The sequence below is a fragment of the Schistocerca cancellata genome, chromosome 5, assembly GCF_023864275.1.
Source record: "Schistocerca cancellata isolate TAMUIC-IGC-003103 chromosome 5, iqSchCanc2.1, whole genome shotgun sequence".
Classification (NCBI taxonomy): domain Eukaryota; kingdom Metazoa; phylum Arthropoda; class Insecta; order Orthoptera; family Acrididae; genus Schistocerca; species Schistocerca cancellata.
In genome coordinates this window covers 82,577,626-82,602,941 of record NC_064630.1, presented here as the reverse complement: position 1 = coordinate 82,602,941, position 25,316 = coordinate 82,577,626, and the positions used below count along the sequence as shown (strand labels likewise).

Genomic DNA, 25,316 nt, shown 5'->3' with positions numbered 1-25,316 from the left:
GATAGAGAGGTAAAAATTGACACACATGCTTGGAATGACATGGAGTTTTATTAGAACCAAAAACAGAAGTATTGCTAGACGCGTGAAAGATCTCTTGCGCGTGTCGTTTGGTGATGATCGTGTGCTTAGCCGCCACTTTCGTTATGCTTGGCTTCCCAGGTCCCCTGACCTCAGTCCGTGCGATTATTGGCTCTGGGGTTACCTGAAGTCGCAAGTGTATCGTGATCGACCGACATCTCTAGGGATGCTGGAAGACAACATCCGACGCCAATGCCTCACCATAACTCCGGACATGCTTTACAGTGCTGTTCACAACATTATTCCTCGACTACAGCTATTGTTGAGGAATTATGGTGAGCATATTGAGCATTTCCTGTAAAGAACATCATCTTTGCTTTGCCTTACTTTGTTATGCTAACTACTGCTATTCTGATCAGATGAAGCGCCATCTGTCAGACATTTTTTGAACGTTTGTATTTTTTGGTTCTAATAAAACCCCATGTCATTCCAAGGATGTGTGTCAATTTGTACCTCTCTATCTACATTATTCCGTGATGTATTCAGTTTTCAAATTTATACTGACTTTTTGATCACCCGGTATACAGGGTGGTCCATTGATAGTGACCGGGCCAAACATCTCACGAAATAAGCAACAAACGAAAAAACTACAAAGAACGAAACTCGTCTAGCTTGAAGGGGGTAACCAGATGGCGCTATGTTTGGTCCGCTAGATGGCGTTGCCATAGGGCAAACGGATATCAACTGCGTTTTTTAAAATAGGAACCCCCATTTTTATTACATATTCGTGTAGTACGTTTAGAAATATGAATGTTTTAGTTGGACCACTTTTTTCGCTTTGTGATAGATGGCGCTGTAATAGTCGCAAACGTATAAGTACGTGATATCACGCAACATTCCGCCAGTGCGGACGGTATTTGCTTCGTGACACATTACTCGTGTTAAAATGGAACGTTTACCAATTGTGGAAAAGGTCGATATAGTGTTGATGTATCGCTATTGTGATCAAACTGCCCAACGGGCGTGTGCTATATATGCTGCTCGGTATCCTGGACGACATCATCCAAGTGTCCGGACCGTTTGCCGGATAGTTACGTTATTTAAGGAGACAGAAAGTGTTCAGTCACGTGTGAAACGTCAACCAAGACCTGCAACAAATGATGATGCCCAAGTAGGTGCTTTAGCTGCTGTCGCGGCTACTCCGCACATCAGTAGCAGACAAACTGCGCGAGAATCGGGAATCTCAAAAACGTCGGCGCTGAGAATGCTACATCAACATCGATTGCACCCGTACCATATTTCTATGCGCCAGGAATTGCATGGCGACGACTTTGAACGTCGTGTACAGTTCTGCCACTGGACACAAGAGAAATTACGGGACGATGACAGATTTTTTGCACGCGTTCTATTTAGCGACGAAGCGTCATTCACCAACACCAATAACGTAAACCGGCATAATATGCACTACTGGGCAACGGAAAATCCACGATGGCTGCGACGAGAGGAACATCAGCGACCTTGGCGAGTTAATGTATTGTGCGGCAATATGGGAGGAAGGATAATTGGCTCCCATTTTATCGATGGCGATCTAAATGGTGCAATGTATGCTGATTTCCTACGTAATGTTCTACCGATGTTACCACAAGATCTTTCACTGCATCACAGAAGGCGATGTACTTCCAACATGATGGATGTCCGGCACATAGCTCACGTGCGGTTGAAGCGGTATGAAAAGCATATTTCATGACAGGTGGATTGGTCGTCATGGCCCGCACGTTCACCGGATCTGACGTCCCCGGATTTCTTTCTGTGGGGAAAGTTGAAAGATATTTTCTGTCGTGATCCACCGACAACGCCTGACAACATGCGTGAGCGCATTGTCAATGCATGTGCGAACATTACGGAAGGCGAACTACTCGCTGTTGAGAGGAATGTCGTTACACGTATTGCCACATGCACCGAGGTTGACGGACATCATTTTGAGCGTTTATTGCATTAATGTGGTATTTACAGGTAATCACGCTGTAACAGCATGCGTTCTCAGAAATAATAAGTTCACAGAGGTACATGTATCACATTGAAACAACCGAAATAAAATGTTCAAATGTACCTACGTTCTGTATTTTAATTTAGAAAACCTACCTGCTACCAATTGTACGTTTAAAATTGTGAGCCATATGTTTGTGACTATTACAGTGCCATCTATCACAAAGTGAAAAAAGTGGTCCAACTAAAACATTCATATTTCTTTACGTACTACACGAATATGTAATAAAAATGGGTGTTCCTATTTATAAAAAAATCGCAGTTGATATCCGTTTGACCTATGGCAGCGCCATCTAGCGGGCCAACCATAGCGTAATCTGGTTTCCCCCTTCAAGCTAGACGAGTTTCGTTCTTTGTACTTTTTCGTTTGACGCTTGTTTCGTGAGATATTTGCCCCGGTCGCGATCAATGGACCACCCTGTATAGGAGGACCCCGCAATGAAAGATGGGCTGCGCCGGGGTGAGGTGGTTTGCGTATCTCAACCACAAAGGTAGGTGCAACCGCAGCAGAGATCTACCAGGTGTTGCTAACCACGGAGATCCAGTGTGGTGTGTAATTATCGTATGGCAGCGAACTTTGGCAGATATTGTAATGTGTTAATGCAGAACCGATTTACGCTGGAAAAAATAATTAGTTCCAGTAGTGGCCACGAGGTACAAATGTAACGCTGTACACTTTTTGTATGATGGTATGACATCCATGCTGTCATTTGACAAGCCATAACATGAGCCATTCTAAAGGTGGCAGGGGTAAAATACAGGGAGCGAAACGCTATTTACAATTTGTACAGAAACTAGATGGCAGTTATAAGAGTCGAGGGGCATGAAAGGGAAGCAGTGGTTGGGAAGGGAGTGAGGCAGGGTTGTAGCCTCTCCCCAATTTTATTCAATCTGTATATTCAGCAAGCAGTAAAGGAAACAAAAGAAAAATTCGGAGTAGGTATTAAAATTCATGGAGAAGAAGTAAAAACTTTGAGCTTCACCGATGACATTGTAATTCTGTCAGAGACAGCAAAGGACTTGCAAGAGCAGTGTCTTGAAAGGAGGATATAAGATGAACGTCAACAAACGCAAAACGAGGATAATGGAATGTAGTCGAATTAAGTCGGATGATGCTGAGGGAATTAGATTAGGAAATGAGACACTTGAAGTAGTAGAGGAGTTTTGCTATTTGGGAGCAAAATAACTGATGATGGTCGAAGTAGAGAGGATATAAAATGTAGACTGGCAATGGCATGGAAAGCGTTTCTGAAGAAGAGAAATTTGTTAACATCGAGTATTGATTTAAGTGTCAGGAAGTCGTTTCTGAAAGTATGTGTATGGAGTGTAGCCATATATGAAAGTGAAACATGGACGATAAATAGTTTGGACAAGAAGAGAATAGAAGCTTTCGAAATGTGGGGCTACAGAAGAATGCTGAAGGTTAGATGGGTAGATCACATAATTAATAATGAGGTATTGAATAGAATTGGGGAAAAGAGGGGTTTGTGGCACAGATTGACAAGAAGAAGGGACCGGTTGGTAGGACATGTTCTGAGGCATCAATGGATCACAAAGTTAGCATTGGAGGTCAGCGTGGAGGGTAAAAATCGTAGAGGGAGACCAAGAGATGAATACACTAAACAGATTCAGAAGGATGTAGGTTGCAATAGGTACTGGGAGATGAAGAAGCTTGCACAGGATAGAGTAGCATGGAGAGCTGCATCAAACCAGTCTCAGGACTGAAGACCACAACAACAACGTGAGCGAAAGTACGGCTGTCAAGAAAAGAGACCGTGCACTGTTAATGAAACTGTTATTTGAAGTGTAGCAGTTAAAATGTTGCATTGAGAGAGTATCGCCGACTGCAAGGTCTGGCGAGAGACCCAATTTCATTAAATGGTTTAAAGAAGATGATAATGAAATTCGAAAAAAAACGGGTGAGCTTGGTGTGGCAACCGGAAGAGGAAGGCGTCCTACCCCGATGGAAGTTATTGACGAGACTGCTGATGCTCTAACTGGCCATGAATCACGTGTTCTGGATGCGTGTGCAGTGTTACGAGAATTGTTAATCTAGCGGTCAATAGTACGGAAGGTTTTTCGGTCGATTTTACACTGATACCCCTTCAAGAACCAGAAGATGCGGCAATTGAAGCCACATAATATGCAGCAACGTTCTGAGTTTGGGTCTTCTGTTTCCAGCACGTATCAAAGTTGATGGCATGTGGCCAGACAAAAATCAGTGGAGTGACGTGGCAGATTTTACACTACAGGGTACAGTGAATAGACAAAAAGCCGAATTTGAGGCACTGTTAAACCAATTGTTGTGCCATTGCACTTGCTGTGTGTGACTGTGTGGTGTGGATTCATAAGCACCTTTATTCCCGATCCGTTTTTCTTTGAAGAGAATATACACACAGAGGACCTGTCAGGAATACCATGATGTCGGCACTTAATCGAGATCTACTTGTACAGCACGTGATTCCTGCGCAACTGTGTGAAAACTTCTGTTTTCATACAGGGTGGGATAACACCTCATGTAGCTCGCCAAGTGAAAGATCTGCTTAATACACTCCTGGAAATTGAAATAAGAACACTGTGAATTCATTGTCCCAGGAAGGGGAAACTTCATTGACACATTCCTGGGGTCAGATACATCACATGATCACACTGACAGAACCACAGGCACATAGACACAGGCAACAGAGCATGCACAATGTCGGCACTAGTACAGTGTATATCCACCTTTCGCAGCAATGCAGGCTGCTATTCTCCCATGGAGACGATCGTAGAGATGCTGGATGTAGTCCTGTCGAACGGCTTGCCATGCCATTTCCACCTGGCGCCTCAGTTGGACCAGCGTTCGTGCTGGACGTGCAGACCGCGTGAGACGACGCTTCATCCAGTCCCAAACATGCTCAATGGGGGACAGATCCGGAGATCTTGCTGGCCAGGGTAGTTGACTTACACCTTCTAGAGCACGTTGGGTGGCACGGGATACATGCGGACGTGCATTGTCCTGTTGGAACAGCAAGTTCCCTTGCCGGTCTAGGAATGGTAGAACGATGGGTTCGATGACGGTTTGGATGTACCGTGCACTATTCAGTGTCCCCTCGACGATCACCAGTGGTGTACGGCCAGTGTAGGAGATCGCTCCCCACACCATGATGCCGGGTGTTGGCCCTGTATGCCTCGGTCGTATGCAGTCCTGATTGTGGCGCTCACCTGCACGGCGCCAAACACGCATACGACCATCATTGGCACCAAGGCAGAAGCGACTCTGATCGCTGAAGACGACACGTCTCCATTCGTCCCTCCATTCACGCCTGTCGCGACACCACTGGAGGCGGGCTGCACGATGTTGGGGCGTGAGCGGAAGACGGCCTAACGGTGTGCGGGACCGTAGCCCAGCTTCATGGAGACGGTTGCGAATGGTCCTCGCCGATACCCCGGGAGCAACAGTGTCCCTAATTTGCTGGGAAGTGGCGGTGCGGTCCCCTACGGCACTGCGTAGGATCCTACGGTCTTGGCGTGCATCCGTGCGTCGCTGCGGTCCGGTCCCAGGTCGACGGGCACGTGCACCTTCCGCCGACCACTGGCGACAACATCGATGTACTGTGGAGACCTCACGCCCCACGTGTTGAGCAATTCGGCGGTACGTCCACCCGCCCTCCCGCATGCCCACTATACGCCCTCGCCCAAAGTCCGTCAACTGCACATACGGTTCACGTCCACGCTGTCGCGGCATGCTACCAGTGTTGAAGACTGCGATGGAGCTCCGTATGCCACGGCAAACTGGCTGTCACTGACGGCGGCGGTGCACAAATGCTGCGCAGCTAGCGCCATTCGACGGCCAACACCGCGGTTCCTGGTGTGTCCGCTGTGCCGTGCGTGTGATCATTGCTTGTACAGCCCTCTCGCAGTGTCCGGAGCAAGTATGGTGGGTCTGACACACCGGTGTCAATGTGTTCTTTTTTCCATTCTCAGGATTGTACAATCTTCCACGAACGTGTTATCTCCAGAGTTTTTCCTGCTGCATGACTTTCAAGATCACCTCATCTGAATCGAGTGACTTTTGTGCTCTGACGATATTTAAAAGAACACGTTTACCAGGGACACGTTCGGTCTTTACCTGACCTGAAGTCCAGTATACGGAAACACATTGCTCAGATTCCAGCGGAAATGCTGCGACCAACTGTTGAACACGTCGTTTTACGAATGCAGCAACTCGTAAAGTCTCCGGTGCCCATATTGAACAAATTGTGTAAGCGGCAGTTAATAATAAATTCAATGTTATGTCTTTCTCTCTCGCTTGACCCTTTCTGCCGAAGTCTCGTTCCTGATCCATTACATAAGGAAATGTGTCTGTACGTCTATCTTGAATTTACAGCACCAGATTTGCACTTGGTGGCCATAATTGAAACTACCTTTTTACTAGCGTAAATCTGTTGCGCATCAAACGCAACATCAACGCAATATCTGCCAAGATTCGCTGCCATACGATAATTACAGTCCATACTGGGCCTTCTGCGAGTTGCTGCAGTTTAATTACACTCCTGGAAATGGAAAAAAGAACACATTGACACCGGTGTGTCAGACCCACCATACTTGCTCCGGACACTGCGAGAGGGCTGTACAAGCAATGATCACACGCACGGCACAGCGGACACACCAGGAACCGCGGTGTTGGCCGTCGAATGGCGCTAGCTGCGCAGCATTTGTGCACCGCCGCCGTCAGTGTCAGCCAGTTTGCCGTGGCATACGGAGCTCCATCGCAGTCTTTAACACTGGTAGCATGCCGCGACAGCGTGGACGTGAACCGTATGTGCAGTTGACGGACTTTGAGCGAGGGGGTATAGTGGGCATGCGGGAGGCTGGGTGGACGTACCGCCGAATTGCTCAACACGTGGGGCGTGAGGTCTCCACAGGACATCGATGTTGTCGCCAGTGGTCGGCGGAAGGTGCACGTGCCCGTCGACCTGGGACCGGTCCGCAGCGACGCACGGATGCACGCCAAGACCGTAGGATCCTACGCAGTGCCGTAGGGGACCGCACCGCCACTTCCCAGCAAATTAGGGACACTGTTGCTCCTGGGGTATCGGCGAGGACCATTCGCAACCGTCTCCATGAAGCTGGGCTACGGTCCCGCACACCGTTAGGCCGTCTTCCGCTCACGCCCCAACATCGTGCAGCCCGCCTCCAGTGGTGTCGCGACAGGCGTGAATGGAGGGACGAATGGAGACGTGTCGTCTTCAGCGATGCGAGTCGCTTCTGCCTTGGTGCCAATGATGGTCGTATGCTTGTTTGGCGCCGTGCAGGTGAGCGCCACAATCAGGACTGCATACGACCGAGGCACACAGGGCCAACACCCGGCATCATGGTGTGGGGAGCGATCTCCTACACTGGCCGTACACCACTGGTGATCGTCGAGGGGACACTGAATAGTGCACGGTACATCCAAACCGTCATCGAACCCATCGTTCTACCATTCCTAGACCGGCAAGGGAACTTGCTGTTCCAACTGGACAATGCACGTCCGCATGTATCCCGTGCCACCCAACGTGCTCTAGAAGGTGTAAGTCAACTACCCTGGCCAGCAAGATCTCCGGATCTGTCCCCCATTGAGCATGTTTGGGACTGGATGAAGCGTCGTCTCACGCGGTCTGCACGTCCAGCACGAACGCTGGTCCAACTGAGGCGCCAGGTAGAAATGGCATGGCAAGCCGTTCCACAGGACTACATCCAGCATCTCTACGATCGTCTCCATGGGAGAATAGCAGCCTGCATTGCTGCGAAAGGTGGATATACACTGTACTAGTGCCGACATTGTGCATGCTCTGTTGCCTGTGTCTATGTGCCTGTGGTTCTGTCAGTGTGATCATGTGATGTATCTGACCCCAGGAATGTGTCAATAAAGTTTCCCCTTCCTGGGACAATGAATTCACGGTGTTCTTATTTCAATTTCCAGGAGTGTATAACCACCCGGTATTTGTGGAAAGGCTAGGAAAAGGTGTAGTTCCTGTAGAGGCGTAGCAGTCTTTTCAGTAGTGGCATGGGCAATAGTATCTATGATGGCTGATTTGCCTTTTAACACCAGCCAACATGCTCTTGCTGTGTTGGTACTGCTAATGGCTGAAAGCAAGTAGAAACTACGGCAGCAATTTTTCAAAGGGCGTGCTGCTCTACTGTATGGTTAAATGACGATGGAATCCTCCTGGACAAAATATCCAATGGGTAAAATAATCCCCCATTTGGATCTCCGGGCAGAGACTACGTAGGACGGTGTTGGCATCAAGAAAACCAAGAATGGTATTCTACTTGTCAGATCGTGGAGTGTTGGATCTCTTAACCTCGTACCGTCGATAGGAGATTTTAAAAATGGGAATGGATAGCCTGAAGTAAAATATAGTGAGAATTTGTGGATTAGTGACGTATGGTGGCAGAAAGAATAGGACTTCTGGTCATGTCAGTACAGGATTATCAACATAACATCAAGTGGAGGTAATGTGGGCAAGCTGCTGTCAACAAAATAGTGAATACATTTTCATAGGCAAGACAGAATAGAAGCCAACACCCACCGCACAAGAAGACGGTTGTATGCCAACTAGCTCTGCACATGACGAAGAGGTTGAAAGAGTGTATGATGAGACAAAGGAAATTATTCAGATGCTTAAAGAAGATGAAAATTTAACTATGTGATGGATGACTGGAATTAGATAGCTGGAGAAGGAAAAGAAGATAAAAGTAGCAGTTGAAGACAGAATGGGGAAAAGGAACGGAAGAGGAAGCCATCTGGTAGAATTTAGCATTTAACATATTTTAATCATCTCTAATAAGTGGTTTAAGAATGACGAAATCAGGCTGAATACGTGAAAGGAATCTGGAGATACATGAAGGCTTCATATTGATTATATAATGGCGAGGAAAAGACTTCGAAACCAATTTTTTAACTGTAAAGCATTTCCACCGGTAGATGTGAATTGTGCCATTAATGTAATTGTTACGAACTGCAGACTAACGCTGAAGAAACCGGAGAAAAGTAGGAAATGAAGTATAGGTGCCTGGATAAATTAAAGGAGCCGGAAGTTGTTGAAAGGTTTACAGGGAACTTAGGCAACTTTGGACTGAAAGGGGGATAAGAATACAACACAAAACGAGTGGGTAGCTTCGAGAGATGAAATATGGAACACAACAGAGAATCACACAGGTAAAAAAGGAATTTAGAAAACCAAAGTCTAGTAGAAATCGTTGAATAACTAGGGAGATATTGAACTTAAAAGCAAAAAGCAGAAAATAAAAAATGCAGCAAATGAAGCAGGTGAAGGGAATGCATGCATGTAAAACATTAGATTGCCAGAAAGTGCAAAATGAGTAAGCAGGAATAGCTAGAGGAGAAACAAAGGCTGCACAAGTAGCAGATGAGTTTTGCTATTTAAACAGCAAAATAACTAATGATGCCGAAGTAGAGAAGCATAAAATGCAGACCGGCAATAGCAATTCTTAACTTCTAATATAAATTTAAGTGTTAAGAAGTCTTTTCTGAACTTATTCGTCTTGGGAGTATGGAAGTGGAAAGTGGACGACAGGCGATTCAGCTAAGAAGAGAATTGAAGCTTCTGAAGTATGGTGCTGTAGACGAATGGTGAAGATTTGATGGGTAGATCGAATAAAAAACGAGATGGTGACTCTCGAATTGGGGAAAAAGAAATTTATGAGACAACTTGATTAAAAGAAGGCATCGGTTGATAAACATCCTGACGCATCGAGGAGCAGCTAAATTGGTACTGGATGGAAGTGAGGGAGTAAACGTTGTAGAGGGAGACCAATACTTGAATACTGTAAGCAAATTCAAATGTATTTAGGTTGCGATAGTTATGCAGAGATGAAGAGGCTTGCACAGGATAGACTAGCATGAAGAGTTGCATCAAACCAGACTCCAGACTGAAGACCACAAGATCAACAATGATAATGTGGGAAGTAGTAGTATACTGCCTCACTCTTCTTCGAACGTACCCTCTCGTAAACTTTTCGTGACGCATAAGCCCTCTCTTACAGCGTCTACCACTAGAGTTTGTTGAGCAACCCCAATAACACTCTCGCGCCTGCTAAACGATTCCGTGACGAATAGTGCCACTTTTGTCGGATCTTCTGTATCCCTTCTATTAATCCAGGATGGTAATGGTTCCAGATTGAAGGGCAGTACTCAAGAATATGTAGTACAAGTGTTAAGTGAATTATTTCTTTCATCGATGAGTTACTTTTCCATAAAATTCCTCCAGTTAGCCTCATTCTTTCATCTGCTTTTCTTATAATTTATTATAGGGTAGGCTGGGGTAAATCCCCGTAATTTTCAGTTTTTCTAATATTGTAGTCAACGGTGGGTAGATTTCCTGGCGATTTCAAATTGAAGCCATTGGTTTGGTTTTACCTATAACCCATCCAATTTCCAGCTCTATCTGATTATTAACAACAGAGAAATTTACAATGTAGCTTAAAGAAAAACTGGAGGGTTTTACTCCACAAAATGGGGTCTTTACGCTACTTGAAATAAACATGGATAACAAAGGCTGACTGCACAATAAAAACACTTGAAATAACTCTTTGTATTATTGTTGTATTTTAGCCAAGTTACCCGACATATTATTCAACTGAAATGTTTCGTAAATGTGAAAATCATGCTCAAAAATTCTTGTACAAAAATTATACTTTCTTCTCCATGAAAGGAAGATTAGTATGGTAATCTGAAAGAGTTCAGTTACCGAGGCAAAGCTGTCTGCTCACCCAGTAATTAAGAATGTACTTTGTTAGGTCCTCTGATTCTCTTTTGAAGTCCCAGGCTCTTGTTCTTGTTCTTCTTCTTCTTTTTCTTCTTCTTCGGATAGTTATTCGCCAGTTAGTAAGTCCACACCTGTATCTAATGTGAGAGGTCTGAATCTGAAGAATAATCAGCTGGTTATTTGATCTGTTTGCATCCTTTTCTGTTTTTGGCTTTTATGTAATGAAACCTAGCTTACGTCGTCTCGTTTCTATAACACACTTTTTTTTTTCTTTGGCACACCTTTCCTTCTAAGTAGCAAGTTTTCTCTTTCCCCTTGCATTCTTTTTCCATTCAATGTTAGAAGCACAAATTAGATGCTTTGCCAGAAAGTTTCCCCTAAGTCTTTACTTTAGACAGCGGAATTATATCTTCAAGCAGGAGAATCTCACGTAATGTGGACCGAATGTCATCTTATGCAAAAATTATCATTGAAAATATGTCATCACATTGTTGGAGCTGCGAGCATTTACCCCAAAACATCTGCAGGGATCTTCCCATTTTGTGTTCAAGTAAGATATTAGACAAGTTACGTGTAAGCAGTAGAAAACAGAATTACCTCAGTTTCACACCTCTGGAGCGACCGTTCGGGACGAACTTTTATGGAACAGCGTGAGTTACAATAAGACGAAGCTGCCACCTGGTGACCAACTCCTGAATCGATGGCCCCTCACAGGGCTTTACTCCCACCTATCCTATATACTGATTACATTTTGGGTCGCTCCGGGCGGTTACTGCCAGGTATTTTATGATAGTTACTGTTTCCAGGGCTTTGTCGCAAAAAGTGCAACCAATCAGTAGTGGTTTTTTTTACCTGTTTCTTTGAAGTACCCTACATTTACTTACGTTCAGTGTCAACTGCCAACCCCTGAACCAATAATCCATGCTGTAGTATCCTTGACGCCGCTGTAGAGTCTTGTACCAAGCGAGCAAGAGAGAGGATGTTGTTATGGGTGACCGGTATTCTCTTTCTACAACACAAATGCACACGTGGATTAATACGGTTCTTTATTTACATGAACTGAAAGCTACTTATCTTGAACAGAGTTCATGTGTTGTGTCACAAGCCCAGTAAGTATCGGTAATCTTACTATTACCAACTTTAATCTCGCTGCTGGTCTCGATCTGGTGCTATACACTCTCCCAGCCGCTGATGTGAACTGACATACGCCAGCTGGAATGCAAGTTAGTGACTGAGTTAGTGAGGCCCTCCGGTCACCGAAGGCAATCTAAATACTTGCTGTCGGGAGGGCGTTGGCGGCGTGTTGCTTGTCGGTGTGTCTCTGGCCTCTCTCGTGATAGGCGCGCTTGATCGGTCGCCCACTATCGAACTTCGCGCTACATCTTTGCCGACCGGTGTGCTGGTGACAGCTTACGCCAGCACACATGCTCCATCGGCACACCTGCATTGTGCTAGTTATCTGGTGTTGCTTTGTTCCTATAGATTGCTTCTGTACAAAAGTATTTGGTTACAGACATATGATTCCTCTTCAACACCACTCACAGTGACTTATAATTCAGTACATTTCGTAGTTACAGTTAAAATAGATGAAATGGAGTTGGCTGCTTTCTGGTGTTCAGAGAGATAAAAGGAGACAGTGGATACATCCTAGAACCAAAGGCCAGGCCGTGAATGAGACTTCTTTCTTCTTTACTGAGTTAAAAAAGGCGACTTGTAAAGCTTTACAATTATAAGTTAATTACCTTAGCACTATGAAGCACCACTAAACAGGACACACTTGGTAATAGACGGAAATGCTCTTCATAAGACTGCTGAAAATTTAACATATATTTACTTTTTCTACGACATTATTTCTGGTATATAATCTCGCACTGCAAACAGTAGGATTTTGGGCCAACATACAATTACGGAATTATAATAAAATTAACTGCAAAAAAATAAAGTAAGTCAATTCTAATGCAAATTTTGTCGACTGCAGAAACAAATTGTGGATTACACTATAAGATCATTACTAGCAGCATTTCATTATAATACAGATATTATCAGAGTTATTGTGTTTGCGTGTGACTCGACAAATCGTATGAAATGTTTCTTTGGCGATTACACAGTTTAAGCGTAGAACACTAAAGAGGGAAAACGTTACATTGTTACTAAACCATCGTAAATGTTACTCCTCCATATTTTATTCCAGGAGGTCATAATTTACAGTTTATGCACTATTTAATTACAACTACAAGGTCCAGTGGAATGTCACATACAAAATAAGTACAAACTGTACCGTTTTACACCCTCTACTTACGATAACAGATTGGCGGGAATCGCGTATTGGTAGCAACTGCAAGAGTATTTTACGAGGGCTTAATAATCTAGGATTAAGGTATGGAGCCACAGACAAGAAACGACCGAGCTACGAAGCCAAACACGTTGTGGGACAACTGACGACGCCCATGACGATTGTTCGATGGAACAACTTACTTAAACTCAGTTGACAAACGTCATGAGAAATGTTGTCCCATTTGAAGAAGTGCTCCTTACGGCGCCCGAAAGCTGCTGTCACATGCTGCGACTTTAATCACGGTATCTGAGCATTCTGTTACAGGCAGGTGTGTAGTCAACACGGCAGTACGTCTCGAGTTAATTGACTCTGAAGTCGAATGATAAGTGGTGCAGGGCGCATGATTCATGATACCATATCGAAGATTAAACAAGAATTCGGGTCACACCGGCTCCGCCCCAGTGGCCAGCACACTGAACTGGCTTTCTGGTGGGAACGGATCAAATCCGCGTCTGGACGCCCAGATTTAGATTTTCCGTGATTTCCCTAAATCGCATCAGACAAATGCCGGGTCCTTTGAAAGGGCACAGCCGATTTCCTTCACCATCCTTGAAACAATGCCAGCTTGTGCTCCGTCTCTAATGACCTTGATGTCGACTGAACGTAAAACCGTAACGTTGATTCCTTTCTTCTTTTCGCCTCCACAGAGACATACGGGTCTATCTGCTGCGAGTCATATCGGCACGATTTTCGGTGTGGGGTGCCAAGTACATTCATACCGAGACGGTGCTGACACAAAACCACAGGGTAGGCTTCACCAGTCGACAATAGACTCGTGTCCCTAAGGTCGCGTTCAGAGGGGCACAGACAACCGTTGGCAGACGGAAACGACACAGGCCGCTCCATAACATCGACCGACAGTTTGTGTGTCGATCCTCTTCGTAAACATTTGGAGGGATCAAGGAGTTTAGGATAGGTTAGGTTAGGATGTAATCTATGCTATCCAGGAGGTTAAAATCTATTTCCACCTTCGTGGGCTGGTTGGATGCCACGACACCAGTGTGCTTGGGGACGAGTGCTGCATTGCGGCTTTTATATTAAAAATACACCAAATACATCTGAATCAGCTGTCTCTGTCTCGAAAAGAACGTGGCGAGTGCTGAACACTTTTTCTTCAGTTACTGGAATAACAGACAATTTCTACGGATGTATGAAATGAACGCACATACTCGTGATGATTCGTGTGACATCGAAAAGTAAGGGCCGGCCGGAGTTACCGAGCGCTTCTAGTCGCTACGGTCGCAGGTTCGAATCCTGCCTCGGCCATGGGTGTGTGTGATGTCCTTAGGTTAGTTAGGTTTAACTACTTCTGAGTTCTAGGGGACTGATGACCTCAGAAGTTAAGTCCCATAGTTCTCAGAGCCATTTGAACCATTTTTTGAAAAGTAAGATTACAAACACTCTAGAAAACTTCAAATAAATTCAGCAAAATAGACGTATGTCAGTTAACCTTCAACAGATATCATTCGGCATCTCAGTGAACGACAAAGATAAATTTTAGAGAAAAGTACTCTGACACCTAAAGAACTGGAAAGTGGAAAAACATAAAGGGTTATCAAAATATCCACGGGTGTACTGCCGGTCTACAGTGCACCAAAGATGACCTCGGTTTGAGGAAGGCCGGCGTGTACCAGATTCCGTGTCAATGTGGCAAGTCGTATATTGGTCAGACGATGCGTACCGTCGAGGATCGATGCCGTGAACATCAGAGGCACACTCGACTGATGTATCCGAACAAGTCGGCGGTAGCTGAACATTGTTTGTCGGAAAATCACGCTATGGAGTATGAACGCACGAGGATTCTGGTACAGACGTCGAGATACTGGGACAGCGTTGTTAGAGAGGCCATCAAAATTCGCACCGATGACGACCTCGTAAACCGTGACTGTGGCTATAATCTTAGCAAGGCTTGGGAACCAGCGATTGGGTTAATCAAGAGTAAATCGAGCGAAAGTATAGTTGTGACGACCACGGCGGACAGAGCCATCACACCGACGTCATCTCAGACGCCGTCGCACGGGGCGCGGACGGCGGAGGGAGTGCGCCGCGGGCGGAGGGTATTTAAATCGGCCGCCGCCGCGACCGAACCCATCGCGAGCTGGGATGCCGCGGGAGAAGGACGTGCGCTCCGATACGACGGGTGTGGCGGATCGCTGTCCGGCGGAGCTTGCTCCGTCGGCGGCCCCATCCGGCCCCCCACCTACGACGACCACGCACACGGCAACGGACGTGATTGGATCTGCTAAACGGACGAAGCCAGCTGCAACCGGTGACGCAGTTGCGTTGCCGATGCCCATCATATGCACCTCCACCATCACCACCACAACCATCACATCCACCGTCATCTGCCCCTCCCCTGCTACTCCCGGTCGCAGCTTCATTGATGCAGCCATCAATGAGGCTGCACCTAGGCCCAGGAATAGGGAACTTTGCGCATCACGGCCCCCTTCACGTGGGACAAGCCCGCGTGCGCCGCGCTCTAGGTCTCGCTCCCCCCTTCCCCCCCCCCCTTCAGACCTGCCCTTGACATGCCGGATATACAGGACCCCGTCTGCGTCCCGCAACCGCTTCCGGCACCTGAAGAAGACTTTGCGTCGACGCTGATATACATGAGGGGCTGCAAGAGCAATTAAATGCCCTCCGTGACGCCGCAGAGGAGGGGGGCCAGCAGGTCGACAGTGTTCGGCTGCAGGCCCTCCTCTATCCCAACATGACTGCCGCAGCCGACGACAGCGATGACGGGAGCGTGATGGAGTTTGATGACGACCATCGGCGCCCGGTCGCTGAGCGTTGGAAGCGGCAGTTAGCCTCCTCCTCCGACTCTGAGGCCACTCAGCCTGCTGAACGCGGGCAGTCTAAAAAGAAGAAAGCCATTGTTGACACGGAAGGCTTCCAGGTGCCGCGTAAAACGGCACCCCGCCGTCAATTCACCACGTCAGTTACGTATGTGCCCGTCAGCAACACATTTGCCGCCATTGATGGTGCCGCCGATGGCCCTGCAAATCGTTTCTGATTTGCCCTGAACGACTTGATTTTTGGGCAGTCCATGTAGCTGCCCGTGTGATTCCCACTTTTGGTGCCCACAATCAAATACCCCCCCCCCACCCTCAGCCACCCCCCTGCCCCCCCACCCATCTACATACAACACAAGGGGCCCTACAAAGGGCTCAAAGATATTCTCATTGCTCACACCGAATACCCCTTCCGTATAAAATGGTCAGGCAATGATAATTACCGCCTGTTTGTCCAGTCCCCCACTTACCTCTCTAAGACCCTTGTCATCCTCAGCAAGCTCAATATAGGTTTCTCCACCCCCCCCTAAAAAGACCCGCCACCTTCGGGTCGTCGTCAGAGGGCTTCCCATGGAGTACTCTGATGATGACCTGAGGAAGGCCCTCACGTCATTGAACATCACTCCTACAGTTATATCCAGAATCATTTCCCCTCGAACCTGTCGCCCCACCCCACTCTTGTTCGTCTCCGCCCCTGACACGCCACAGGACCGCCGCCTCCCAACCCTCACACTCCTCGATCACGTTAGCGTGACAATGGAGAAACCACGCCATCACTGCAGCCACCCGCATCGCTCTAGCCTCTGACCACCGGCCGGTCATCTGTCCCATCGATCTCGTTGGAATCACGACCACGCCGACTGAAGGCCTGAACATCCGTGGTATTGACTGGCAGTCCTACCAGTGACGGGTCGAAGCAGCCCTACCCACTATCCCTGCTGCCGAACAAACGGACGCAGATCGCACCCTCATACACCTCACCACCATCGCCCTAGATGCTGCAGCGGCAGTGACCCCTCACCATCCACATCAACCCCCAGACCATCTGCGTCCACTCCCCGCCCCCCCCCCACATCCTTGCTCTCATCACAGAGAAAAACTGGCCATCCGAGAATGGCAGCTCACTCGGAACCCGGCAACCAAATGCCTCATCAATAGACTACAGCGCCAAATCAAGGCTGCGGTGCAAGACCACCGCAATCGGGCATGGGAGATCAAAATCTCTGCCATTGACCTGAGTGACCCGTCTGCTTGGCGGCTCACAAAAAGGCTTCTGAGACGAGAGCAACGGATTTCCCCCCCCCTCCAGGTCGGCAATGACTTTGTGTCCGAACCAGACGCCAAGGCTAATGCCTTGGCTGATGTCTACGCGCACAACTTCACCCCGGTCGATGCCCCCTGTTGACCCCGACCATATCCGCCTGGTAACGGCACGCCTCCCCCAACTCCTTGCCGTCCAGGACCCTGAGGATGAAATCAGCCCCGTCAATGAAGAAGAGGTTGAACTGCAATTGCGGTACCTCAAATCCAAGAAAGCTGGTGGCCCCGATAAGCTGACGAACGCACTCCTCAAACAGCTACCCCCAGCTTCTATTCCCATCCTGACAGCCACCTTCAACATCCTCACAACCAGGCAATATCCCACTGCCTGGAAACATGCTGAAGTGGTCGCCATCCCCAAGGCTGGGAAGGATCTTCTTTCCCCTGCCAGCTACTGTCCCATCAGCCTCTTGCCTGCCATCTCCAAGGTGTTCGAGAGGCTGTACCTTAAACGACTGCTCACCCAGATTGCCCGAGAACGAGTCCTCCCTGATGAGCAGTTTGGCTTCAGGCAGGGACACGCAACCACTCACCAACTCCTGCGCCTTGTAGAAGAGGCACTGGACGCCATGGAACGTAGGGAGTACTTTGGGGCCACACTCCTCGACGTGTCCAGGGCGTTTGACTCGGTCTGGCACGAAGGGCTGCTATACAAATTATTTTCCCTCGGCTTTCCAGTGTCCCATGTACGGCTGATAGCCACATACCTGGAAGGTCGCACCTTCCACTTTAGGATCCCTGACGGGAAATCTACACGACGACGCATCAGGGCAGGAGTACCACAAGGCAGCGTACTTGGACCGCTACTCTACTCCCTCTTTACAGCCGATCTGCCCTCGGCACCGAGGGTACATTTAGCTCTCTATGCAGACGATACTGCACTCTTCTCTCGTTCTCGGAGTGTGGCAGGTCTCCAACAGCGGCTCCAGGGGGCTACAGATTCCCTAACCGATTGGGCTAGGACCTGGCGTCTGGCATTTAATCCCTCCAAAACCCAAGCCCTTATCATCCGCCGACGCCATATTCCCATTCGGCTCCCTCAGGTGATGGTCCTTGGTACCCCAGTCCCCTGGACTCGGACTGCAAAGTACTTGGGTGTTACCCTGGATCAGTGCCTCTCCTGGCGCCCCCACATCGATGACGTGCGTCGTAAGGCCTGCTCTACCCTCTCATCAATCCAACATCTTCACTCCCTACACACCTTGCTGTTAGATTGTACACTTCCCTTGTTTGCCCCATCCTTGAATACGCGGTGGTGGTGTGGGGCAATGCTGCCCCCACCCACCTCCGCTGACTCCAAACCATCCAGAACCGGGCTCTTCGGCGTGCCCTCCACCTCAACTTCGACTTCCCTACCCAAAAGCTCCACATCCTGGCCGAGGTGCCACTCCTTCGTACCCGCATCCTTTCTGCAGTCACTTCCTTTTACCAACAAACCCGTCACTCTCCTAATCCCTTAATCCTTTCCCTGGGCACCCATGTCCATCGACTAGCCACCACTCGATGGCCTGACCTTCTATTCCGCCCCCCATGACTTCGCATACACTAGCCACCTCATCTCATGACAACTACTCTCACATCATCGATCATCTCCCCACCATGTCATGTCATTCACCCCCCTCCCCCAGCACGCCACCCCCTTCTCACCCACACCGTCCCCAATGCCGGCCTAATCATGACAGGCCCTTCCTTTTTCCACTTCTTCATCTGTCACTCTCTGACTTCTTTCTCTCCCCACCCCCCACTCCACCACCTCAAGATTGTTTGCCACCACCATCAAGACGCCGCCAAGAAGAAGAAGAGGCCAGGATAATGGCATTTAGCTTTCACTTAACTCTTACTGTTCCACCGCCTCTCCTTTAATCTGCCATTTAACCGTAATTCCCGGCTAGCCAATGGGCCGTTCATTTTCCTCACACTTCTACTGTCCCTTCTACTGCCCTGTCTTGTTTCACTTAAAAATCACGCTGGCCAGTCAATTGGGCCGTTCGTTTTCCCATTTCTTCTACTAACGCTCTGACTATCCTTTCAACCTTTAATATAAAAAAAATAGTAATAATAAAAAAAAAACACAGCACAATAGTCAAGAAATGACCACAACCATCATGGTATCCCATATCATCAACACACCATATAAGAAGGCGAAGCGCCCTAGTAGCGCTAGAACTTCGTCCCCAGCAGAGGGTACAACCCTCAGTCACGTGCGTCTGTGACCGAACCTAGTTCCCCCCCAACAGCCACAGCGTACGGATCTCCGTACCGGCACGTTCACAGGAGCTCAGTCCGTCAGTGCACTTGATGATGGCGACATGTACGAGGTGCATTTAAGTTCTAAGGCCTCCGATTTCTTTTCTAATTAACTACTCACCCGAAATCGATGAAACTGGCGTTACTTCTCGACGTAATCGCCCTGCAGACGAACACATTTTTCACATCGCTGACGCCATGATTCCATGGCAGCGGCAAAGGCTTCTTTAGGAGTCTGTTTTGACCACTGGAAAATCGCTGAGGCAATAGCAGCACGGCTGGTGAATGTGCGGCCACGGAGAGTGTCTTTCATTGTCGGCGTCGGCGTATACCTCAACAAGCAATGGATCCTGCGTGTCAGCGAGGTTGTGACCAGGCAAGAGGTGACTCAGTTATGGTCACAATCAGACACCATCCTCCGGCTACCGGTGAACGGTAAATATACATTCCTGTGGACCATCTGCATCCTTTTGGGACGTCAGAGCACACTGATGGGGACGCCATGTTTCAACAGGACAATGAGACATGTCATCTTTCTTTGGTTACATGAGAGGAGGTGGCTTCGTACATACTCCAGTGAACTGACCATCATGGCTTTCCCTGCTCTCCCCCCACTGTAATCTTACTCTCCCACACATCACTATTAAATTTCTCTTAGTGTCTTTATTAGTTTCAAATGCTTCAGGAGGCGTAAGATATACAAAAATCTTTTTACTTATCTTTATTTTCTCTTCTTGTTGTTGGTTCCAGTTCTTGCGTCTAGGGGTACATTCTTGGGTCTGAAATTTTGATTTAACATTTTGGGTTCCTGATGACTAAGTAACTGATGAATTATTAACTTGTTGCTATGATTTTCTTTTATTTTATCCCATTCTTCTATATCACATCGTCTTTACAATTTGCAGCTCTATCACACCACAAATTACATTATTTGTGACACGATCAAAAACACGTTTGATCCATCAGAGGCATGCTCACTATTCCTACATTCTGCGGTACTCACAATGTTCCAACGAGCTTATAAAGCAAAACAGGTTACACACTTTCTTGACAAAAGAAGAATCATCACCAAGATATAAGATTATTTTATAAATGAATCCAGAAATAAATTTAATAATTATCATTATATTGTGCAATTAATAATAGGAATTTTAAGTATGCCAGATATTTCGTAATTTCAAACAGTTCTAAAAGAAGAGTAATTTTAACTGTGCATACAGAGTGTAACAAATTGATTTCTTTTATACGTTTTAGTCTGAAATATGATACATCGCATACAAAATCAAATGAAATTCTTTCAGTGAAACAGCTGAGAATGTTCAAATGTGTGTGAAATCTTATGGGACTTAACTGCTAAGGTCATCAGTCCCTAAGCTTACACACTACTTAAGCTAAATTATCCTGAGGACAAACACGCACACCCATGCCCGAGGGAGGACTCGGACCTCTGCCGGGACCAGCCGCACAGTCCATGACTGCAGCGCCTTAAGACCGCTCGGCTAATCCCGCGCGCCTGAGAATGTTCACCTATACCAGATTCGCGATTAATCCTGGAATTGGATAGTTCTACAAAAAAGGTTATGTTAGAAAAGGGTGTCCCATTACACCAGATAACGAACAAGCCAAGAATTCCAAAGAGCAGTAATAACGAAAGTAGTAAATTTATGTAAACACTGCATGTATTCCCTACAATAATTCTGGTTGATAATTCTGTGAGTGAATGAGGAATGAAGGATTCAGACCTTCATTTGTGCAGCAACTTTTTTTCTGCTAAAATGGCAAAAAAAGAGTTTTACGCAAAATAAACGCGTAACAGACATTACTATCATCGTTTTAATTGCAGCCTTTCGGAACCATCAGCTTTCCTCCCTCTTTTCCAGTAACAGCAACTTTCGAAATTCCGGTACGCAAATTGACAAACGCTGCCAACTATTTTGAATGACTTATGAAAATTTTATGAGAATCGAAGTACTGTCCACGCACTTTTCCGCCCAGGGACAACGCTTGTTCGCTTTGTTTACGTGAGAGTAGGACTTTCTGGCAGTTTTCCTACAAATGGCAATGGTTCTTTATGTACAATAAATGCATTGTTATTCTGGGGATGAGTCGACAGGCTCTATATCCTTCACATTAAAAAATTGTACCAACAACTAATATGGCCCCTACAGTAGCGTTACTGCATGAACATTCATAATGTGGAATAGGAAATTGGGAATGTCAGCTCTTGGTGTAGTGCAGAATTCTTGTGCACGTGTTAATGTAACTTACGTGCAAACAAATGCAGAGCATAAGGCTGTGTGCAGATACACTGTTTGACCAAAATAGTGAAGCACCCAGACTACGAGGAAGAAACGAAATGAAACCTCACGGGTTGAGAGGGTTTGGAATGACATTTCTGTGATTACAGTATTGAGTAAAAACATAATGTTAGACAATTTGGGAAGTTTCCATTGCCTCAAACAAGATATAGAAAATGTCGTGAGTTACGAAGAGGAATAGATAGATATTCAGCGATCACAGGCCCTGCAGACCACGCGCCGCTTCCAGAAACTGCCTCCATTCCTTCCTGTTTTGTGCCCGGTTCCTCCAGGTGTCTTCACTTCCCAGGGCTGCTAGGTCCTTCGCCAGGTCGTCCATCCGGCGCTGCCTTGGTCGTCCAATGGGGCGCTTGATGTTTGGTTTCCCCGCTAGTGCCATCTTCGCCTGTCATACGGGCTACACGGCCCACCCATTGTATTCTTTTGCTCTTTATCTTCTGTAGGATAGTTGGTTGTCGCATCAGAAGGTAGATTTCCTCGCTTTTCCTCCTCCTCCATTCTCCGTTATCTAAAACTGGTCCCCATATCTGCCTCATTACTCTTCTTTCAAATATTAAGAGTCTTTCCCTTTATCGATTAGTCACGCTCCATGTTTCTGAACCGTACATTACTGTGTTGCAGATTTTCATCTTAGTGTTGACTGAGATCGATTTAGAGCCAAGCGTCTCTCTGAGGGAATGCATGCATTTCGTTCCCACTGCTAATCTTTCCTTGATGTCCATTTTTATGTTGTTGTCCGTGGTAAACCAAGATCCCAAGTATTTGAACTGGTCTACTCTCTTGAACCTCTTGCCATCTATCTCAAGGAAGTCTACCTGCTCTTGTCTTCCTCCTAAGTGCATGAACTCTGTTTTGTCTCGATTCACTTTGAGCCCTACCTTCTGTGCATTATTGTCCATTTTCTGGTACATTTCTTTCAACTCGTGCTTTGATTCACTTAATAGTACCATGTCATCTGCATATGCGAGACAACTGAAGTTACCGTCCATCTCTACTCCAGCCCACTCCTGTTGCCTGCACTTTTTTATTGCTTTCTCTAAGATGACATCGAACAGAACACATGAGAGAGCATCCCCTTGTCTGAGGCCTGTCTCAATCTCGAATGTTTCTGATGTGGCTGCTGCCTTTGACCCTACCATACAAGCTTGCACCATTCTCACTACCTTCTCGGGGATTCTGAAGTTCCGCATTGCATTGTATAGGCTATTCCTGTGGATGCTGTCATATGCACTTTGAAAATCGACGAACAGGCTGTAGACATCTTTCTCATATTCCCAATGTTTTTCAAACAATTGTCTTAGTCTGAAAATGTGATCTATTGTCGATCGGTTTGGTCGAAAGCCAGCTTGGTACCCCTGTATGGTGTTCTCTATGAATGGTTGTAACTGTCTGAGGGTGATGATGGACAGCACCTTATACGTTAAATTCAACAAGCTGATTCCTCTGTAGTTACCTCATTCCATTTTGATTCCCTTCTTGTGTATTGGGCATATTATAGCCAATTTCCATTCTTCTGGCAGTGTCTCCTTCTTACATATAACTGGATCAGTTTATACATCTTTCAGTGTAAGCTCTCACCTCCCTCCTTGATTCATTCTGATGTTATTCCGTCCTCCCCTGGGGCTTTGTTGGTTCTCAGTCCTTTAATTGCAATTTTCACCTCTTCTTCAGTAACTTCCCATCCGAAGAAGAAAGTTTCAGAATTGTAACTTAACATTGAGCAAACAGATTTACATTTATGAACATTCATACTTAATATGTGTGCTCTCTTTTTTCAGGTGTATCGACAATGCTCTCTTCAAGGAAAACTAGAGACGGCAGGGATGTGTACCTGGCACTGAGACCGATGACCACGCTGTCTGGTCTCCTTCCCCAACCAACCAACCAACCAACCAACCTGGCATTGAGGAGGTGATGCTCAACAAGTTTCGTCGCTTCCCTCGAACTACAGCGTCTTCCCCCTTATGAATAATTGCCCGTAGTGTATAACTTAATCATTTACGGAATCGTATGGAGTGCACCTGCAATGTGGAATAAGCAACTAACTAATAAAAAAGCAGAACGACAAACAAAGACTCATTAACGATAGAGACCACTGACCAAATAATTTCGACTACGCGGATTTATGAAAAGCATACTCAACTTCCAACTCATTTTCACATAAACAACTGGATTTGTAAATGGGTTGAGTAATAACTGACTTCCATCCCATCAAATTCTGATTCTTGCTGTTGACACACTTCGCTGGTATTTCTGAAATATATGCAGACCGTTACCCACAGGAGTAATATCTGCTCATTTGACAATAAATTTTTGAATATTTCTGCACCAGACATAGAAGCATAGATAGATCGCCAAAGCTAGTCGATTTGCATCCCCGATCAGATACTGTGATTGAATACATTGGATAACTTAATCGCAAAAAGGATACTGCAATGTAAGGTCCATAACAGCCTTAACAGAGTATCGTGCCTCGGTTGCTCAACTATGTAGGAGAGAGAAAGCGACTGTTTGCCACGGTATAGGCTTTACCACCCGTAACTAAAATTTCTATTATTAGATAACAGTGGTCGTATCTCTACAGTCAGGCATATGAATCCATATATTCTTCATGTAATCACTTTTTCTGAGACAGCACATTGCGCTACCAGCGATCCTGTAGTTCGCCGTCGGACAATATCTACGCAAATTATCGTTAGCGACGAATTACTAATAATCCGTGTATCAAAAAAAATGTAATAAAAGTTATATTCAAAAGTGTGAATACTTTTTCCTCTTACTGTACGAAGAAGAAAAAACGTTTATCAGTTAGTCAATTCACCGCACCAATACCAAACAATTATTTATTTGTTTAGTAAATAATCAGCGCCTGTATGATTTTTACAATTACACCAATATATCAACAACAGACGCATCCAACGAAAAATATTGAAATACACTCTAAGACCAAAAAAAGGGCGCACCACGCAAATTGGTCATACATTGATTGATAATCTACATCTACATGTACACTCCACTGGCCACCAAGCGGTGTGTGGCGGAGGGCACAATTCGCACCAAATCATATCCCCCCCCCTCCCCCTCTGTTCCATTCGCGGATCGCACGAGGAGAAAACGACTGTCTGAACGCCTCAGTACGAGCTCTTATTTCCCTTATCTTTGAATGATGATCATTATGCGATTTGGAAGTTGGTGGTAATAATATATGCTCTACATCCTCGGTGAAGATTGGATTTCGGAATTTAGTGAGCAGCCGCTTCTGTTTAGCGCGTCGTCTGTGTGCAAGTGTGTCCCACTTCAAGCTTTCTATGAGATTTGTAACGCTCTCGCGATGGCTAAATGTACCAGTTATGAGTCTTGCCGCTCTTCTTTGGACCTTCTCAATTTCTTGAATCAGACCCAACTGGTAAGGGTCCCATACAGACGAACAATACTCTAAGACTGGACGAACTAACGTCTTGTAAGCTATTTCCTTTGATGAAGG

At 46.4% G+C, this 25,316-nt stretch overlaps 1 protein-coding gene across 1 annotated transcript in view; it reads left to right on the top strand.

The window, feature by feature from the left end:
* LOC126188059 (uncharacterized) overlaps window positions 1-24,482 on the top strand; it is a 63,725-nt gene extending 39,243 nt beyond the window's left edge. Inside the window, exon 5 of the mRNA XM_049929503.1 lies at window positions 23,611-24,482. Within this exon, the coding sequence (XP_049785460.1) occupies window positions 23,611-23,644 (34 nt within the window). The 3' untranslated portion in view covers window positions 23,645-24,482. The remainder of the gene's footprint in view (window positions 1-23,610) is intronic.
* Window positions 24,483-25,316: the final 834 nt, after the last annotated feature.